The sequence below is a fragment of the Bactrocera dorsalis genome, chromosome 2 (genome assembly GCF_023373825.1).
Source record: "Bactrocera dorsalis isolate Fly_Bdor chromosome 2, ASM2337382v1, whole genome shotgun sequence".
Taxonomy (NCBI): domain Eukaryota; kingdom Metazoa; phylum Arthropoda; class Insecta; order Diptera; family Tephritidae; genus Bactrocera; species Bactrocera dorsalis.
In genome coordinates, this window is record NC_064304.1 from 46,847,398 (window position 1) to 46,868,498 (window position 21,101).

Consider the following 21,101-nt stretch of genomic DNA (forward strand, 5'->3'; position numbering starts at 1 on the left):
ATCAATATCATCGGCGTACGCCAGCGTTGTGCTCTCTTGGAGAAGATGGTAGCTTTTCTATTAAGTTCTGCTCGAATTATTTTCTCCATGAGTAGATTGAAGAAGTCGCACGAAAGGGTTCGCTTTGTCTGAAACCTCGTTTAATATCGAACGGCCCGGAGAGGTCCTTCCCGATCCCGATGGAGCTTTTGTGGATTGAACAGAGCACAATTAGATTCTAATCGCCGAACATGCATTAATTCGACCGTATTCTATAAAGAAGCTGATGCATGCCCCTATCAGTTCTTCGCCGCCTTACGTGAATAGCTTGGCCGGCAATCCATCGGCCCTGCCGCTTTGTTGGTTATTTTATTACAGGTATATAAATATTTACATTTGTAGTATCTGAAATGGAGAAAGGATTTTTACATTCTGTGTCTTCGAAAACAATCGATGTAAAGTTTCTTGAAGATATCTCGTCAAATAGAAATGTTTTTCGTGCACAGAAATGATTTTGATCGTTCATATTGTATGGCATCTATAGTAAAGGACGTGTGCAAAATTTCAGATCGATGCCTCAAAACTAACGGTTTCAATGAAGAGTTGCTTCCTTCCATTTTGGGTGTTACTAACTTCCTGGCAAACTTAATATACCTTGTGTGAGGTAATAATAGAGCAAAACCCAATGGTGTACGGAGCTAATAATAGTATGATTTGGAAATATTTCCCATGATATTACGAAGAATTATTATTAAACTTGTGAATGTGAAGGATATACTGTTATGTTCTCCTTATCACACAAATACGATTTTTTTTCTTTCAAAAATGTTATCTTTACAGAGAGATGTTAAGAAAAGAATTAATACCTGAGGTTTTTATACATATGTATATATATATTAGATACTCGTAGTCAACTTCTATGTACACAATTGATTTCTTCTCTTTTGAGCTTTGAAAAGGCGTTTTCATATTAATTTCATTGATATTCTAAGAAATAAGTCTATGGTAGTCATGTAGCGCCGCTCTACTAAAGTACAAAGGCGAGCAGTCTTTCGTACACATTTTTAGTGAAAGTACATCCTTATTTATATAAAATATTTTTCTAAGACCAGAAGTTGTATAAAAAAGTTATATTTTATAAAGTGTAAGTCATAAGCTCAAATTCTAATTAAATTGATTATAAATTATGAAGACTTAGACAACAAACAGGAACCTCGAACTCAACTTGAAGTTGTAATAATGGTAATAAACGCTTGAAACTATAAAATTAGCTAACAATTATTATTGTTTTTGTCTTTCAGAGGCAAAATTTTAAAACACAATAACAAAAAATTATATACTGTATATGTAGTATAATAAGTGAATGAAAAAAAAGAAATAACTTCTCAAAAAATATTTAATTCAGGAACGAAACTGAGTGAATTGTGAAAGCGCACCAATATTGGCTCCGGCACATGCTTGCAACAACTAAATATGAGTGCTAAGGTGAATCCCATTGCGATTGTGAACCGTTGAAAATGTACATGGGTGCCTTTTGGGGCAGCAAATGTGAAAAGCTTAAAGTGAATTGTAGCAAAGGTGAATTATTATACATGAAACGCATGTGCAACGGGTGAATGAAGAAGTACAATTTTCTGACAAAATCAACGAGTGCGTTCATCGGGCGAAAGTTTTGTGATTTTTCAGCGAGCGTGAAAATAATTCAGAACACGTAGCAAAATATTTCAGTTTTTCCCTTGAAAAATGTGCGCTTTAATTGTGTTACCCGCCAGTGAGTTCATAAGTACAGACATGCAGCAACACCGCAGGGAGTAAACTGTAGCTTGGTCCAACACTTAGACTCACGCACGCATACCAACACATTTCCCACCCATTCCGCAAACTTATTGTTCAAGTGAGGCGCAGCGTTGTGAAGTATTACCTGTAGCCTTTCAGCATTCCACCCCCTATCAACAGTGTGTGTTTGACCTTGTTACTGTTTAATAAGTAAATAGAACCCACACACATACCATCTACACGCGCTTCTGCTCCACAACCGCCTCAAACGCCGCTAAATGCCGTTGAGGAAAATGTCCGCGGCTGCAGGTTCCACTGTCGCCGCGCTTGCTGCCATTGCCGCGACAACAACAACCACCACAACAGTTACCACCTTAGCCACGGCAGCAGCGACGGCACTCGCAGCGGCAACAGCGACGGGCAGCAGCAATCACAGCAATGTCGCCAACATAATGGGTGCCGGCAGCGACATTGCGACGAGTGGGACTGCGAGCGCTGCCGCCAGCGCCGATCATTTGCCGCTTCAATTGACGACCGCCAAAGTGGATCTGGACATTGAAATCGACATTCAACTGCTCACAAACGGCTACGAAGGCACAACGGTAAGTTGCAACACATTTCATCCTTTGACCTATGGAGACACGGCTGCCTTACTTATGTTATATGTATATCTCGATACACACATACAATCTAGCTTTATTTTCTTGCTCCTCCTGCGACTCATTCGCACCACCTGCCAGTGTGGTTATAATTCGTCTTACCTTCCGGCTGAATAATAAGACAATATTTTATCGAATCGAAGCAAATTTTATTTATGCGCCCTCTTTCGCTCATTCTCAACACATCTGCTCGGGTTGGCGCACAGGTTGCGGCACCTGTGCTGTGGCAGTAGCACCGTTTGGGCTATTTTATTATGATACCTTCATAAGTTGTATGTTTCCGGTCGTAAAATCACAACTGCAAAATGGCACGTGGACAAAAGGGGCACCAGACGCCACTCCCATTCCAAATTGCGAGTATTATTATTTTCATTCCGAAAAAAGAAAAGTGTGAGTTTATTAACTTTGTGTGCTCCACCGGTTGCGCGTGTGTAAAAGCGACTCCGTTTGGGTTTTCAAAGTGCCTCTCTTTGTGATTTATTTGAAGTTATTATATTACATTTTTATTCATACGCTTTATAACCCTATTTATTTTCCATCCGCTGATTTTTATGCATGGCACAACCTTTGTACCGTCATAAATCTGGAAAGCGGAAAATCTAAGCCGTTTTTATGCGACTTTGTTCAAAGTGTGCCTCTTAGAAAAAACACAATAACATTCAACATATTTGAAATCAATTTCGTTGTATTAATGGATGGAATGCGTTTGCGTCGTTGGTTTCGTTTTTGAACAAAATCTATTTTGAACAAGTAAGGAAAGGCAAAGTTCAGGTGAAACCGAACATTTTATGCTTTTGCAATTTGCAAGAATCAAAGTCCCTCTATTATGAGTTAAACACGCTTTCTCATCTTCACTGAGATAACTCATATATATGCGGTATACAGTCACTCGGAAGCTCGAATATCTGTATATAAGGTATATGGAGACTGAAGGTAGTACTTATTTATCGATCCAACAGATTTTTCAAAAAATTCTCTTTGAATTTCAATACATTCATCTCATATATTGACCGAAATATAATGACAATTAACAAAATGTCTTTTAAGGATATATTCCCTATTATCTATAAAAGACTTATAAAAGAATAGAAGGGTACGTGCAAAGTGATAAAGAAGAAGGCCACGTCGAATAGTTATAAATATACTATATTTATTTTTAAATTCGTATCTCTTTCTCTCTTTCGTCTCCTTGTACAAAAATAAAGAAGCCCCACCAAAATGCTGCCATTGACTTCAAATCTCAACACCAATTATACAGGTTGTAGAATTAATCAGCAGTTAAAGTGTGAAACAGATACTATTAATAATAAGACAAGGCCCTCATTAAGTAGGCAAACGAATGCTGAACAACAATTTCACACCAAAAACATTAGCTAGGAAGATGTAGCAAGAGGACAACTTTGTTGTCTCCTAACCAATTTAAGTCATGGAAAAATTTAAAAACTCGAAGGATTCATGAATAAAATGAGTTAAGATTAATAAATATGATGTCTTATCTCTTAACAAGGATATGCAGTTAGGTCTTAAGATAGCGATTTGGAACGCCAATAGAATAATTAACGATAAACTGGAAACCCACTTTATCAATAAGTCATATTTTAAAATTAACGGACTCAATATCATTATCCCGACGGAAAGGGTGATCCATTTCGAGGTTCCCTACTTTTAAAGAAAATACACAGAAACTTCAAATTTAATGGGGAATGTTTATTATCATTTATAAAATCATTCTCTGTCATTTGTTTTTTGAAGATTATCTTTTTAATTTCGATGACTTGTTCGAGCATTTCGACCGATAACTGGCGAATGACATGTGTGATGTTTTGCTCCAAGGCCTGAATCGAAATGGGATTGTCCGCATTGACTTTAAACTTTACATATCCCCACTGGTTGATTGCCAATCGACCGGTCCAAAACGTTAAAGTATCTGCTCATCGAAATGTTTTCTCAATAAATTCATTGATTGATGCATCGTGTGGAAGTAGCGTCGTGTTGTTAAAACCAAAGTCAAATAGTCAGTTATTATGGGGCATTAACAATCGCCATTGACGCTTACGTTCTCACAGGTGACCGATGACTCCATCGGCCCACAAACCACACCAAACCGTTGTGTTTTCTGGATTAAGTGACAGCTCTTGAAAAAGTCACGAAAAAGTCATTAATCATGGTTCTATAGCATTTCCCATTGACTGTAACATTATGACCGACTTTATTTTTAACAAAATATTTACAAGTATTCCCTCTGCGCATAGATCGAACAAAACAGTGACGTTTTGAGGATGTAGTGGAGGCTAAAAATGGGTTGTGTATTAACACCAGTTCAAATGCTTTATTAACAAACCCATTCAACCACAAGTAAGCTTCACCTTTAAACAAACAGTATTACCTCATTGAAAACCATACTATTTGAGATATTTGTATTTACCATACTAAGCCTATACAATTTATTTACATTTTATTTTCAATACATTGATGTTTTCTGGTGATACAGCACGGCTAAAAAACACAATTATGTCTTGGACTTTTAAATATTGACTTGGGAGTCGAATCTAATAATTTCTTAACTCAATGTCGCATATTTTTATATTAGATGGAATTTTTGTTTCAAATATTAAATAGATGATGTCATATTGTAACACGGTGCTCTTCATAGAGACCAATAAGAGTAGAGTCCTTTTTAACCAAATATTGGAAGTTAGTAGTATACTAAATTGTGGCTTTGAAAACCTGGTTGGTTAATGTCAATGTTATTCAATACAAACATGAAAGAAGACGAATCTTATTTCTTTAGCTCCTTGAAGCATTTCCTCAATATAAGATATTTTTGAAAAACTTATGGCCTTGATGATCAAAAACTATTTAAAAATTTCCATCAAAACTAGTATTTATATTTTAATATACTCTGCTAAATTAGCAGATTTTTTATTACCAGCTAGAAAAACGGAATCTGTGTTATGGTAATTTTGGTTAATATAAACTGTAGAGCGATTCAATGATTTCTAATAAATATTCAAAATTTATTAGTAACGTGTTTTAGTTTTGGTTGGTGCAAAATCAAACTGCTTTATTTTATACTATTTTCTTCTCGTGTGTAATATTTGTCATAAATATGCCTATTGGACCTGTGCAGAAGACTTCGAAAATCGTAAAGTGTGATTGAAGTTGATAGTATATTGAAAACCATTGGAAACAAAAAATAAAATAAAGAAGTAAGGAAGGGATAAGTTCGGCTGCAACTGAACATTTATACTCTTGCAAGAATGAAAGCCAGGGAAATACTTTAAGGTGCAAAAAAAAATGCATCTAGCCTGATTTATATGGACAATTTGTAATATAAATATTTTATGTCTATTACATAATTTAAACTGGATAACACCAATACAATTTTCGTTGGATCTGGTTAGATCTCTATTCAACCAACAGCAAAGGCAGTTATCAGAGAGTATTAATGCCATAGAAATTCTTACCAAAACAACTATTACTTTCAGTCGCTGCCTTCTTTATGGCTTTGTTCATTCCTGTGCTATCCATTTGTCCTTCGGTTCAATGATTCTTTAATTAAGTATAAATAGCAGTAATTATTTTGCGTGGGAGCACATAGTTTCAGAAAGTTCTTAACATGCCGATTTGATAAGGTTGGTAATCTTATTTGACTTAAGGATATTTGCTCACATACATCTTTCTAAAAACAGAATCTAATCTATTAATATTCTAAGAACGATTGTGAACTTCAGTAAATATTTTTGTACACATCTCAATGGACTCATAGTCTCACAGTTTCAAAAAAGTTCTAAGAAAATATAATTGTTGCCGGGAAAAAAACGCATGTAATTCTTAAGTAAATATATCAGTCACTCTTTAGCAAAAAAACTTTAAATATTTTTGGAGTTGTTTACTGTATCTTTGTTTTATTTAGACTTAAAGTTAAAATCAGATAACTTTATTTTATGTAAACATATTTAAATGTTTCACTTTGCACAACGGAATTTTTCTGAAGTTTTGTCTATTTGCTCATAGTGTTAGATTTTTCCTTGAGTTTTACAATTCACCAGTGTTGCCATTAAATTATTTTTACTGCCAGTCAGCGTGGATTCTGCAGAATGTGGGGTAATAAAGAAGTCGTATTTGCAGCCATAAAATTAACAACAAAATCTGTACAATAAAGCCGTAATATCTTCATTCGTAAAACACACCCACCTTCTCAAAGTTTCATATGTAGATATGTAGAGAAATATAAAGGCGCAAAGTTGAACATGACAAATTTGAAAGAGAAGATTCAAAAATTCTTAAGGAGTATTTGAAAAGTTTTTATCACTTAGAAATGATAAGACAGTTTGTCTTTACTACTCGGACAATAATGGTAACTTTATAATAAATATAATCTTTCACGCCATTTCAAAGAAGTTAATGAACTTATGGCGACCATGTTATCTAGTGGTATAGCTTAAACTGTGGAGCAAATATTTAAGTGGCTTCGTAATTCTCCTTACTTTCATATCGTAATAGTTTCTAAAAAAATTTTAGTCGATTGTCATGCACAAGATGGCCATATAGAAAAACTCTGTTCTTGAAAAACTGCATTGATTGAGATTAGTTTACAACTATTATTTATTTATGAAAACTCTAGTAATATAATAGTCCATCTTTTAAAGTAATTTAAAAATGCACAAAATATGCCCACTTACGAAATATAAATCAATTATAGTTAAAAAACTGGAATCATAGAAGCTGCTGACAATTAAATGCGCACACTTTTTGTAAAGAAATTACGGAAAAATGTTGAAGTTAAGTGACTTTGACATATTTAATTGCTATGAAAATTGGCCATACATATAAGTACAGAGATGAATTTCGAATAATAAGTGTCTCACTCGTGTCAAATGCAATACATTTGTTAGTTGGAAATATGATAATAAAATGCAGGAGCCAAACCAAAAAGCAAATTCGCGCCAAAAACAAAATTATTATTTTCAATACCAAAAACGTTCATTAGCATGTTTAAACACAAATTTGTGAAAGGTCAAATGGCAAGTAATAAACACTTCAAATAAATATACAAGTTTTATGCAGATGAGTAAAATCAATAAGCTGGACAAATATAGCATTTCGATGAATTCCATTATTACATTTAAGTTTCTTTAACTCGATTTATAAAACCAAAACACTCAAATATATGTATGGTTGCTTTCAAATATCAGGGTTAGAGAACACAAGCAAATAATAGTACTCAAAAATCGCTTTATGTTTTCCAAATATTCTCCCTTAAGATCTATACACTCTTGCATGCCTTTGAACAAATTGTCGAAGCACTTTTGCCACTCTGTTTGAGGTATCTCCATAATATGCCTTTTGAACGTATCAATCGCCTCTTCAGATGCCGAAAAATGTTGACCCATTAGTTTATCCTTTACACATGGTAATAAAAAAGAGTCATGCGGTGCCAAGTCAGAATTGTACGGTGAAGGATCATCAAATCAATATTTTGAGTTCTATAAAATGATGTTGCTTCAGTCGAAATGTGACAGCTCGCATTTTCGTCGTGAAGAGTGATTCGTCGTCGGTAGGCTTTCCCGATTTACAGTTCAGAATTTACCATTATGCTTTTTTCTAGTGGTAAGTATATGTATTTGCGACAAGTCCTGTTTTTCAACATAAACACTGGGTGAAATGGTTGAACCATTTGCTTGGAAGTGTTCCGTGATCGAACAACTTTTATTTGATTTGGCTCATTTTGAAACACCCTATAGTCGAGTGTTTTTTACTTTCGGACTCATACGTACATATCAACTACTGATGTTTTCATAGTTGTGTTTCGAAGCACCGTTATTCTGTTTTTTAATAGGTCGACCTGCTTAAATACTGCTTCTAAATGGAGTGCCTATAACTGAGTTAAGTTCATCGACGAACTGTTGCTGAGATAATCCACGACAAAAGTAGAAAATATTTTCATGATTTAATTCCATTTTTCGACCGAGATGAATATTTCAAGTTACTGTAAATAACACATGTCAAAACGTCTGGCCACTTGGGTTTCCAAATCCCGAAATATAAAGGGCAACCTACATATTTTCTGAGTCTGAGTCATATAAAACACTAAAGAGAATAATGTGGACTTATATTGTTTTTATAAATCACTTAAATCTGCATTTATTTATTAAAATCTGCTGGAACAAAAAATGTATGTAGCATTTATAGGATGCATACATACCTCAATAAAATTTGTGTGCGTGTGACTGTGAAAATCGTAAACAATGCATTCAATAACATGAAAATATTTAACTTCGTCTGCACCGAATACTCTTCCAAAATAAAGAAGTTTCCAAATAAGAACTTAATTTTCATTGTTTAGCTTGTTCGGCAGCTAGTGGCTCCGTTATCGGCGATTCCGACAATGGAGCACCTTCTTGGGCAGAAAAAGACTTTTGCAAGGTTTCAGATCGACTGACGGACATGGATAAATCGACTCTGCTCGTTGACATTTAGATATATGTTGTATGTTATAGAGTTTTCCTTTTGGGTTTAAAAACATCGGGTAAAACTGAATACTCCTTGTTCAAGATATTAAAAGCGCAGCACAAGATGTGACGCCCAATAGCCTTCTGAATTTACAGCCATAAAACTTTTAATTGATGCAAATGATTCAAATTAGTTTTACAATCTTTCAAGATTAGTGAACAAAACTATATTGACTCTTCTCGAATGAACGCTATATTTATTTAGATAATTACACTATAATAAAATTTTAAGTATAATTTTTATATTGTCATTCATCAGCTGCATTATTCAATTTATTAACTTAAAATTTTGAAATGGTTTCAACTCCGACAGTAGTAGTTCAATTGTAAATTTTTTAAGCCACTTCAGTACTTTTGCAGATCTAATTTTTTAAGCTCTTCTAGCATTGCACCAATGTGCCACTGAAACGGAAATGCCACATTCCGTTACATTCCGCTACAATCTATAGATTTTAAAACCGCTAACCTCCAAATAAAAATGCAAATAACAATATTTAATTCAAACCACAAAAATTATGAAAATATTAAATATCAAAGAATACCAATTACCAGCAAATCATGGACATTAAGCCAGAAATCGCAATAAATGTATTTTGACGCAAAAAATTGCCTTTATCATACACATATGTATGTATGTATGTATGTATAGATATCTGTGCGGCGGTTTAAAATGATCAGCCGCTTTTGACAGCTGCCCCATAAATATGCACCAAAATGTCGACAGCAGCTCGCCACAACGATGGGAGAAATAATGGCATTGTTTTACAAGTGACATGCAAAAAAGTTCACACACACAGACACGTACAGGCGCGCGAAGTCCGATGCATTTCCGCACGTTCAGAAAGCGCGTGTTGAAAGCTGCGGCGGCCAGCCTGTACATATGCCACAATTCGGCTGACACGTAACAATTAAAGGCATCAACTGCCAATTTACCTTCATAATTAAACGCATACATACAAACGCATGCTGGCTTACAACAACTTAGTGGCCATTGTGCCGACTAATAACGAGCACAATATTCGTGGCGCGTGTTCGCATGACACTCAACATGCGATGCGCATGTGTGTGAGTGTGTGTTTAAGCACGAAAAAGTGAATGTGGTTTCCGGACAAGCCGATTAAATATGGAATGAAACACGAATTAAACTGATTTGCAACCACAACAGACAAGTGACTGCTTTTGACGCTTGAAAGGCATTCGAATTTGATAACTTTTTTCGATATCGGAGCAGACAGTTTAAGCTGTTGCTTATTATTCACATTAAATCAAGTGCAAATGTAAACATATTTTTTTCGTTTCCAGTGTTTGAGCAATTTAAAATAATTCTTAATATTGCTAAATGATGATGTTAAAATGTGAAAGGAATGAAATAGTATACTATTACATATAGTTTGAAGTTATGATTTAAATTTAAATAACATATACTTGTATGTACATTTTTTAAATGTTTGTTAAACATTTGTCTTCTGTGTGTAAACTGATTTACAGAGGTGACATTGCTGGATCTGACTTTAAACGATTTGAAGCAAACCAGTGCATAAAATTGCATTTTCGAAATGAATAAAATTGGAGCACAGTCTCTTCTACTCCAAAATGACCGTTTTTTACTTTTTCGTATTTTTTCAGATCAATACATACGTCTGCAAAGAAGGGTTTCCTTAACCCAATTTAAGTGGAAGATAAAACTAGATAAACAGATTTACAGCTACTTCTAACCTCGGTAAACCTTATCGAAATATATTGGGTTAGCTTTACTGCTATCGTAGATAGTCTGCCTCTATGTGAAATACATTCGTATGATGAATAAATAATGAATACACTAATTAACTTTAAACAATATCTTATTGGTTGTAAAGCAATGTCGAAAGGGTTTCAGAACACAAATAATGCTACTTCTGAAATTATTCGGCACATTACACTCCTTAATAAGCTTCAATTAATTAGCATTTGGTTTGATAAAATTTCCAAACATTATCAAAATTTTTATCACTGGGCGCGTGGGAGATTTTCCTTTCCCAGTTAGAACTCTTACAAGCATTGAAAGGTGGTTCTTGCTTCGTTTTCAGCAGCGCGAGCTCTTTTTACCCTTATCCATAGGGGCCCTTGCATTTCAGTTGCACAACTGTTGGTGGTTCAACAACACTTGCTGAGCTGGTCTAAGGCCCAACAAGAAGCCAACGAAGCTTCTTTCTCATTCCCATTCCGCAGTTCTCACTCAGGAAGCCTAAAACTGGAGCAGATGGTGTACTCCTCCCCGCAAACTTTGACCCAACCGTAAAAAAGCTCCCCGCTTCTTCCCTCCAGGAAGTCCATCCCACAAATGCATCCCTCGAGGGTATGCAAGTAGAGAATTGACAGCCAGAACTAGACTCGACCACCTGGTAATCCAAGTATTTTGGGATGAAATCACAGTGCACAAGGACTTCAGACTCCGCAGGCTCCCAGAAATCTAGGTACCGTTTTCAGCAGCCCTGAGTTACCTCATTTACTATATTCAGAATAACGTGAGAGCTATGTCGTCCGCGTAGACAATCACCCAGCAGCCGACTTCTTCAAACTAATATCATTGACAAGCCTGATCCAGATAAGTGGCTAGAGAACTCTCCACCCACCCCACCACGATTGTTCTATGGAAATGAAACGGTTACTGGTTGCACATTACCAAGTTTCTGAAATAGACATCTCCAAATATTACGCACTTGCCTCTTTCTTAATTATGTTAACTATTTGATCTGCTCAATATCCACATAGATCTGTTGCATCCTTTATTAACCATAGCATCAAGCAAATTTAGTCTTGGGCAGCTCTGTATCAGTATATTTTTGGAGCGCAGCAAAAAAATTTGTTTTAAGTATTTGCATTTGTAGAATGTACATTAATATATACCCATGAATATGTATGTCCACAAACTCGCTGAGCTCGCCAGTGACTTACCATTTCGCTTTAGTTCATTCTCTTTTGATTTGCTGCGGGGTGGTTCATATGTATATATACCTATAAGGAGCCCACATATTTTAATGCATTATCAAATCTATTCTTTATAATTTAAAATGATTGTAGTGAAGTAAAATACAAATCGGCTTAAAAAATGCTAAGTCTCCAGTTATCTTTCGACTGAAGCTCTCCGACAATTGATCTGACCTCTTTTTATTTTAGAACATTCCAATAATTACTACTAGAAAGGAAACTGCAATCAGTTTTAATTTTTGTCCAACATAAAAAATCCGTTTAAAGATTTATAAACGTAAATAATTATGCTTTATTCTTAATTTTTATCCGGTTTAATTTAATCAAATAAATGTTCGAAAAAGTATTACCCAAGTATATTATATATTAATTTACATTTAAATACGACAATATCATATAGTGTACGCTATACATTACGACCTCCTCCATCTGAGCCACGTGCATTTTAATAAATACCAGAACACACGATTAACGGAGTAAAGTCGAATAAATGAAATACCAACGGATAACCGTCGAAATAACTTTTGCAGCACGCTAGCATTTAAGGCAAAGCGGCAGTGAATAATCTCCCAAGCGGCTCATTGCCCTACAGTTTGTTGCGAGTTCAGCAGCTTGATTGCCATTGTTGTTAGTGATACTGCGTCTATACCGTTGTACGCATATTTATATAAATAATGCACACACACATACTGTATGTATGTCTACCATACTGTTGTGTGAGTGTGTGCTTGCGAAATAAAGCGTTAGCTGTATTATATTCTACTTCGTTCTTTCGAATTTTGTTCAACGTCTTATGTTATTAGATTTATATTTGCTCATTATTGTCTGACATGCTTTATTGAATAAGAATTCGAAGTACTGATAGTAACTGATTCCTGTGGTCTAATGACATAAGATGTCTGAAATTGTACACTATTCAATTGCAATATGTAGACGCAGCAGCAAAAAGATACTTTGGCATTCAATGAATGAAAGAGTTTGGTGAAGAATCCTTGAGGTATATTTACAAGTATATATGTACATATATTTGAAATAACATATTTATGTAGACATCACAATTTCTGTGGAATCGATTAAACTGTAATTCTCTGACATTAATTTGAAATAATTAAATTCATTTTAAATTTTAGGACATAAAATAAGTTATATAACCGGTTCATTTGACATTTGACGGGGCATCTTATTAAGAAGAACACTTTGAAGCTAGATACATTAGATTACTTAATTATAAAATAGATAAAGCAGAATTAAGTATCATATTTTGTAACTAAAAAAACTATAACACAATTGGACTTATGGTAAGGCTAACTGACTTTACAGTTATCGGCGATTACGCTACAACCGGTAACCCATACATGTAATATTGTAAAAGCCGGATGCTATTGCTAACCAGATAATGCATTCCTTGACTAGCTTTGAGTGCACAGTCAGCATGATCAAAGCCAGTAGGATATCGGAGTGATTGCACACCTCTCTGAAGCTACACATCAGAGCGGTTCTTCTACCGCTATTTTAATGCCAACCACCTCCGCTTAAAAAACACTACAAGTATATTGACCTGATATTCTGAGACAGAGGTTAATGCAGAGCTCCTTTTAACTTCGTTTCATCTGTGGATAAGACCGCTTCTACTCCTCCTTAACGAGGTTATGCTACGTAAGGCTTCTTGCCGAGAGAGGATTCCCCATTAAGCAACCTCCATCACTTAAGTGAAGGTTGGGATGCCCATGGACTAGCTGATTTGCCGTCCTTGGCGCGGGTAAGCCGCTGCTCAGATACCTGTCATGAAACATACTCAGCTGCCAAATCAAAATCAAGTTTTTGTGTGGAGTTTTTTTCTATTTGAGAAGATATTTTCTAAAAATATGACATGGAATATTTTTCACGCACAATAGTTGAAAAAATTACTACACTTTGTCATATGCAACTGATGTCAAGTCATTTGTGAAGGGTTTAATCGAGTTTATTTTTTTCCTAAGTGTGGTGATGACGTCGTTGCTTTTATAATTTTTAACTGAAATCTTTATCTTATAAGGTGCGTTCCAAAGTAAACAGGACTTTTTGAATCTAGCGCCCCCTGGTGGTGACTGGTGCCTTCGAATCTGATGTATTTATCGATTGTCCAGTGAGAATTTCATAACATTTCATTGAATGGAAGTGAAGTTATTGCGTTTTAAGTGTCAGTATGTTTGTGTTATCGGTGCGAAAATGAGCTTCGAACAAAGAGCCAACATTAAATTTTGTTTTAAAATTGGTAAAACTTTTACCGAAACGTTTCAACTGATGAAACAAGTTTATGGCGATGATTGCCTATCCCGTGGAAAAGTGCACGAGTGGTATCAACGTTTTCAAAATGGACGTGAGGACATAAATGACGATCAACATCTGGGCCAATCAAAATCTGTGATCACCGGAAATTCCATCGAAACTTTGCGTGAATTCATCAAAACTCAGCCGAAATCATCATTAAAATTCATGGAACGGAATTGAACATCTCCAAAACATCGATTTATTGCATTTTGACCGAACATTTTGACTTACGAAAGGTGTGTGCACGGTTTGTTCCCTGACCACCAAAAATTGCTCTCACATTTTAACCATTAACCACACCCGTATTCATCTGATATGGCACCGTGCGACTTTTTCCTTTTCGAAAAATTGCATTTGCCCATGAAAGGAAAGCGTTATTCAGACGTGGATGGCGTTCAAAAGGCTTGCACCGGCATACTGGCGGCCATACCGGCCAACGAGCTAAACCACTCGTTTGACATACTTTTGGACCATACATATTGAAGCAGAAGGAGACTGTTTTGAATAAAACAAATTGAGTTTGCTAAAAAAAACCTGTTTACTTTGGAATGCTCCTTGTATATCTACCTAGGTTGCACATATTGCCCCAATTATCATAAATCCAAGACAGATTTATATTTATACATAATAAAAACATTTTGGCATGACAAAAGTATTCTCGAAAATGTTTAATTTTACAAATAAATTAAGTTCACAAATTCTAATTTCTACAAAGAAATAAAATATTATTCGCATGAGCGATCACTAGCGGTGAAATAGTTGAATCACTGAGCAATTTGTCAAATTCATTTAATGTCGCATAAATCCAAATAATGTGGAAATTAATTTAATTATATTTTGTGAACTTGTGTGGGTCACATGCGACAGTTAAAAGCTGCAAACGAGAGAATTCAAAAGACAGTAAATGCAGTGTCATGAAGCCAATGTGTGGCACTCACACCCACATATGTACATATACATATATGCTGCTTTGTGTGTGTGTGTGTTTGCAGTTTGATTATTAGAAATGAAATATTTGCATACCAAACAAATGAATGGCAAATGCTCTTGAGTACACAAATGAGAGTGCACAAATTGCATGAGCATACGTATGTCTACATACACACACACAGACATACATATATATGGCTGCAGTTGGGCTCTTGTTTATTTATTTATCAAATTCTCAATGAATGGCAAACAAACAGAGACTATGGAAATACAAAAGGCTTCTGTGTCAAATAAGCATACGTACAATACCAATAAACACAACAACGGTACAATAATGAATGGCGAGAAAAGTAAATAGCAACAACAAGCTCCTCTATTGTTGACTTACTAACACACATGCACATAAATAGAAAACAAGTTGTTGCAATAACACCAAATCAAAATATGTTAAACTCATAGAAATATTTCCACAAAGTCAACAATCAGCCACTAAGCAGTTCAATGTAATGCAAATGTGCCGGAAAATCTCGTTAAGCGAAAACAATAAATCACACTTGTGCAAATTATATTAAACACAAATTCAAATTATTTGCAAATTATTGCGCTTTCATTAATATTAATGTCTTCTGCGACCATTTCCTTTCCAAAGCAAGCGCATGACTTTTCATTCTATTTCTCGAATATGTGTGGACTTGAGTGCATTTTAATAGAAACAACAAGGGAGGAGTGGATATTTGAAAATTTGAGATATCATTACTGAAATATCGTCTAAACTTGTTATTCAAAAACATTAACTATTGTACGACAGCTATAAAGAGAGATTCACTTCATGACCACAGGGCGTATGAGTGATATTCCGCTTTGTGTTGTACTTAGAAAATTGTCAATAACCACTCACTTGTTATACCATGTGAAAATATAACTGGTTAATTTTGTAATAAATTAAGTGAAAGTAGAATGCCAGAGTACTTCTTGACCAATTTAACCGTTCGTGTGTACTTCTAAGTCCATGCTGTGCCTGGTGAAGAAAGAGAATTCGCACAATTTCATAATAAATTTATTACTTATTTTCAGAAATATTCCCTGCTGTATGCATATGATAGTCATAATTTCTGCTAATGCTTTTTAGACGCGAAGGTAGCGCGTTGCGTAACGCATCGAACCGAATGTCTGCGGTACCACTGGCATTGGTGCTGATATTTCGACATTCTTCAACTTTCCACGATCGTTGACTGGCACTACTGCTGTCAGGTGGTATGGTGCGGAGGGCGTTGGTGACACCTCACCGCTCGACTTTTTTAGTGGCAGCGTCATTGTAGAGGTCTCCAATACTCACCGATTTACATTTGACCAATAGTGGCAGTGGGGAAGAGCGTTGTGGTACATCTCCATTCATTACCGCTGTGTCCTGTACCGTGGGCTGTACATAAGCCACAATGGGTGCATTGAAGTTGTTGGTCTGTGAAGTGGTATCATTTAGAGGACGCAGGGTAAAGCCTTTCAATATGCCAAAAGAAATGTTATTTGACTTACAGAGTAGAACTCATATCATCCGTGCTACTGTGTCCGCCGACACCACCGACATAAGGACCGTGATCAGGACCAGCCCGGTGCGCACTTGCTGTAACAAGACAACAATATATACCATTTTGATCGACTACTTTTTTCCATGTTTCCGCTAGAGACATTATTCCATCAGTGTAAGACATTTCTGGTTTCTCGGCGAAAACTGCGACAAGTAATTTTCACAGGTTTCTCTTGAAGCCAACTTTACTCCAATAAGGGAGTTCTGCATGGACCGAAACAAATGGTAGTCCGATAATGCAAGGTCAGGGCTATATGGTCAGGACTATCACGGTTGCATCAAAACTTCCCTGCCAAGATCTCCCAGTTTTTTCCTAATAATGTCATCAATTTGCTGCTTACAGCTGCTTGGAGAGACTTTCTTAGAGGCGTCTAAGAACATAATTATTAAAGTACCAATAATAAAGAATATTCGATTTTTTCGACCAACCCTAACATATATGTATATGTATGTTGAGAACCCTTGCATATTGTCAAAGCCAAATTCGCTAATGGATTATGTTAATTATAATCACACTTATAACAGAGTAGCTTCTTGGAATATCTTTTTTCTCACATCAGACAAAGGTCAAAAGACATACAGAGTAATATTATTTCTCCGAATAAGACCATTAATGAACTGAGAGTTAAATATATAACACTTAACAAAGATTTTCAGAAACGTCATTCATTTTCACATTTATTGATTAGATCAATTCGTGGAAACTCGCAAATTTCAAAGAAATAATCTTATTAGTCAAAGTGCTCTGAAAGTTATGCTATAACACTTGATACGATGGAAAAAAATCGATTAGAAGAGTGTGATGTGCAAAAGGTCGAGGACAACAGCATTTAATTTAAAGCAGCGATACTCACGTCATATCTCATTTGACTCCGAAAAACATCTCTTACAACAAACACAGCATCTTGAAGAGCAACAAGGAAATGATCACAAGAAACAGGTTGACTTGCGCTTGGACCTCCTGGCTCGCGGTAACTCGCTCAAAACGGACGCGGCAATCGCCATGCATTTACTGCTGTCTGACATTGCCTCACATTGACATAACTTTATTGTTACAATAGTTCATTCTGGGAACTATATGGTTACAATTTGTTTATACTATTGTATAAAGTGCTAATAATGATTTTAGAATTATATAACACTATAAAAAACTGCAAGTTTTGCATGATGAATGGCTTTGAGCACATTATGTTACTTAATTTAAAGTTGCTTCTTCCATTTAGTATGAATTTATTTATAATTACACACTAGGTTTAATGGCTGCAGTAATGGTATATTCAAAAAAAGTGACACATTATTCTTAAGCTCGCGGCCTATTTCCCTTATATTGGAGGTTTGAGTTAAGGCCAAGGGATCTGTGTACAATGACTTTTGTTAGGGCATTCAGATTATCTTTCCATCTAAAGCTTTAACAAAAAACAAACCTTTTTTTGGAAAGAGTTAAATGTTGTAGGATTATCCGTATATTTAATTTTTATTTTAATATAGAAAATGCATTTGTCATATTCGCTTAGTTAAAACTTATTAGAATTTCTGTAACAGATTTCAGACTTATCTCTTGAAATATAACGAGATCATAAGAAATTATGTCGCGTAATTGCGAATAAAAATTAAATTTCTTTATTACTCGTTTGTATTTATTTAATGTGATATTTCAAAATATTTTTTCCATTTGATTTGAAATTTTATTTGGTTTATTTTTAATTTTTATGTGCCTAATAAGGTCCAGATGCCATATTTTAATTTAAGTACTTTCAGATCTCCGTAAGCTCTTTAAAAGAATTAGTGCAATTAGCTTAATATTCTCTTCTTAGTCACTTCTTTGATGCTTACGCACATATAAACCCAAACAATGGAGCCCCGAACATACACACACATGCAAAGTGTATGCATGATGATGTAATAAAGCTTAAATAGGGTTTTATTGGATGAAAAGGCAATTTGGCATTAGGCTGCCACTTAAGGCGCCCTAATGTATGCTTGTATGCTATATTTACGAGCCGTTCAAAATTTGCATACGAAGAGCAAAGCAGGCTTAAATCGTGAAATATAAAGATGACTTCAAAGCAAAAAAAATTTTGCCGTGAAATACAAGTGTGTGTGCGCAAAAACCGGAGGATATGTGTTCGAAAGCGTATTTATTTTAACTCACAGACACATTAACATATTTCAATGGAAAAGATAATTGGCATAATTAAGTCAGAAACACACTCAAACAAAAATTCACACTTAAGGGAGAAGCAGGGGACAAGACGCATAATATTAAGCAAAAAAAAAGGACTGTTCATTAGCATTATGGTTAATTTGCTGAAAAGCGATACAGAATTATCACGCGAGAACATAACACCCATATTCCTGAGCAACCAATTCATAACGCATTAACGGCTATTTCCTTCGATTTAAACATAAACTAAATTAGCACTCTGAAAGTGAGGATTTTCCTTCTTTCCGAAGTTTAAAGAAATCGCGGCCTTACTTTTCGGTACTTTATCATTATCTCATCTTAGTATGTGGTGAAGCTAAAAATTTTGTTTGACGTTACAGAATAATTTCGTCACTATCTTTTAAACTAATGGACCAGCCTCAATATCTAACCTAACCTATCTTGACATAGAAACTTCCTCCAACATCTATCACATTTGGGCATAGAAAGATATTTTAAATTAAGATGCAAATCTAAGCGTAAAATAACGATTTAATATAATCGGGTTTCGAACTCTCAATATTGATCATCTTAAGAACTTTCTTGTTTAATTGAGGTTTTTCTCGTCGCACCGACGATGTTGCAGAGAGGTTAACGATTATAATAATAGGTAGGTACATTTCCCTCAAACTATATAAGGGGTTACATGGGTTTCGGGTAAAAAACAGCACTTTTTCAAAAATTTTTTCTTGATATAAAAAATAAAATTTTTTGCATCGCCAGTTCGGGTGAACTCTCGAAAAAAAGATGCGCGTTCTTTGGCAGGGTAACTCGTTATTGGATCATCTAAAGTGAAAAAATACGTGTTTCAATTAAAACCTTAACTTAGAACTTGGGCGAAGGAAAAAAATAACTGAATATTGGGTTTTTGGCAGATATTTTACAAAAAAAAAATAAAATTTCACTGAAAATTTCACGATTTTGTTTTCAAATAATTGTAATCGAAATCCTTCATCTAAGTCTTTAAGAATTGAATCTCAAAGACCTGTGCAAAATTTAATGAAGATCGGTTGGGTAGTCCTCAAGAAATTTTATCAACCGACTTCAAAAACACAGTTTTGAGTAAAACGCGTTTAAAGACGGCTCAATTAGCCTAGCGAGCTCACAAGACTGTATCCCCAACATAATATTCTAAAAGTGTTGCAGAATTTAATAAGACAATAAAAACAATAAATTTTTTGAAACCCGTAAACCCCTTAAACCAAAATAACCAAATTCGATCATGATAAAAAAGTTAAAACTAGGCATTGTAGAAATATTCCCTTAGGGTTCCCATCTTATTACCAACATTTTTCAAATCCAACAAAGATTGATCCAACCTGTTGACCCCAGTACATATATATAGTTGACTTTATACTATTAATATGCAGAGAGAATTCATCCTTAATAATAATATGTCTGAGTGTCAAAAATGGGTTTGAATAGGATCAATACTTCCCTTAGCCCCCATATACCTAATACAAAGATTATCTAACTACCAAGTGACTTTATACCGCCTACATCAGCATGGGGGTAATTTCAATAAAAATGAAGGAATCTATTTTACTGATAACCCCCATATACAATAACTAAAATCAGGAGAACTTCTGGCTGACTTTATTCCATATGATTGATGATGGAATGTGAGGTAACTTAATGAATATGGGGGGGCATTTCATTGGTATGTGCCATGCTAATAGTATTTTGTATTGGCAAAAAAAAAAATAAAATTAGGTCGATACTACCCCTACTCCTATTTAGTACTTGATTCTTGCAAGTTTCAAAAGTATAAAATGCTTGGTTGCACCCGAACTTTGCCCTTACTTCATAAACATAACCATGATTTTAATTGTAAACACATGGAAAACAGGTAAATGTTATTTTACGACTAAATATCATTAGTTGATGCCCGGGGCGCAAAGGTGTATGCAATTTACAAAACACCAAAACATAATAGTTAGTATACGTGCAAATAATAAACACACACACACACAGCCATAATTACGGAAACACATGTGCGGTGTGTGGCTGTCACCTAAAATACATCAACAAACCGCAAAGCAGGAAGAAGCAGAGGAAAATGCGCGCACGTGAGCAAATAAAGTTTTGTCGAAATATCCCTGCATATGTATGTGTGTGTGTATATATGTACGGTGTATTTATTTTTTATTTAGGTATGTGTGTATGAGTGTGGGAAA

General features: G+C 35.1%; 1 protein-coding gene across 2 annotated transcripts in view; it reads left to right on the forward strand.

Moving 5' to 3' along the window:
* Window positions 1-918: 918 nt before the first annotated feature.
* The window catches only part of LOC105225801 (dopamine receptor 1), a 109,185-nt gene continuing 89,002 nt past the window's right edge, over window positions 919-21,101 (forward strand). For both annotated transcript variants that reach the window (XM_029550003.2, XM_011204433.3), the window contains exon 1: window positions 919-2,357. In XM_029550003.2, coding sequence (XP_029405863.1) covers window positions 2,034-2,357 — 324 coding nt within the window. In that variant the 5' untranslated portion in view covers window positions 919-2,033. The remainder of the gene's footprint in view (window positions 2,358-21,101) is intronic.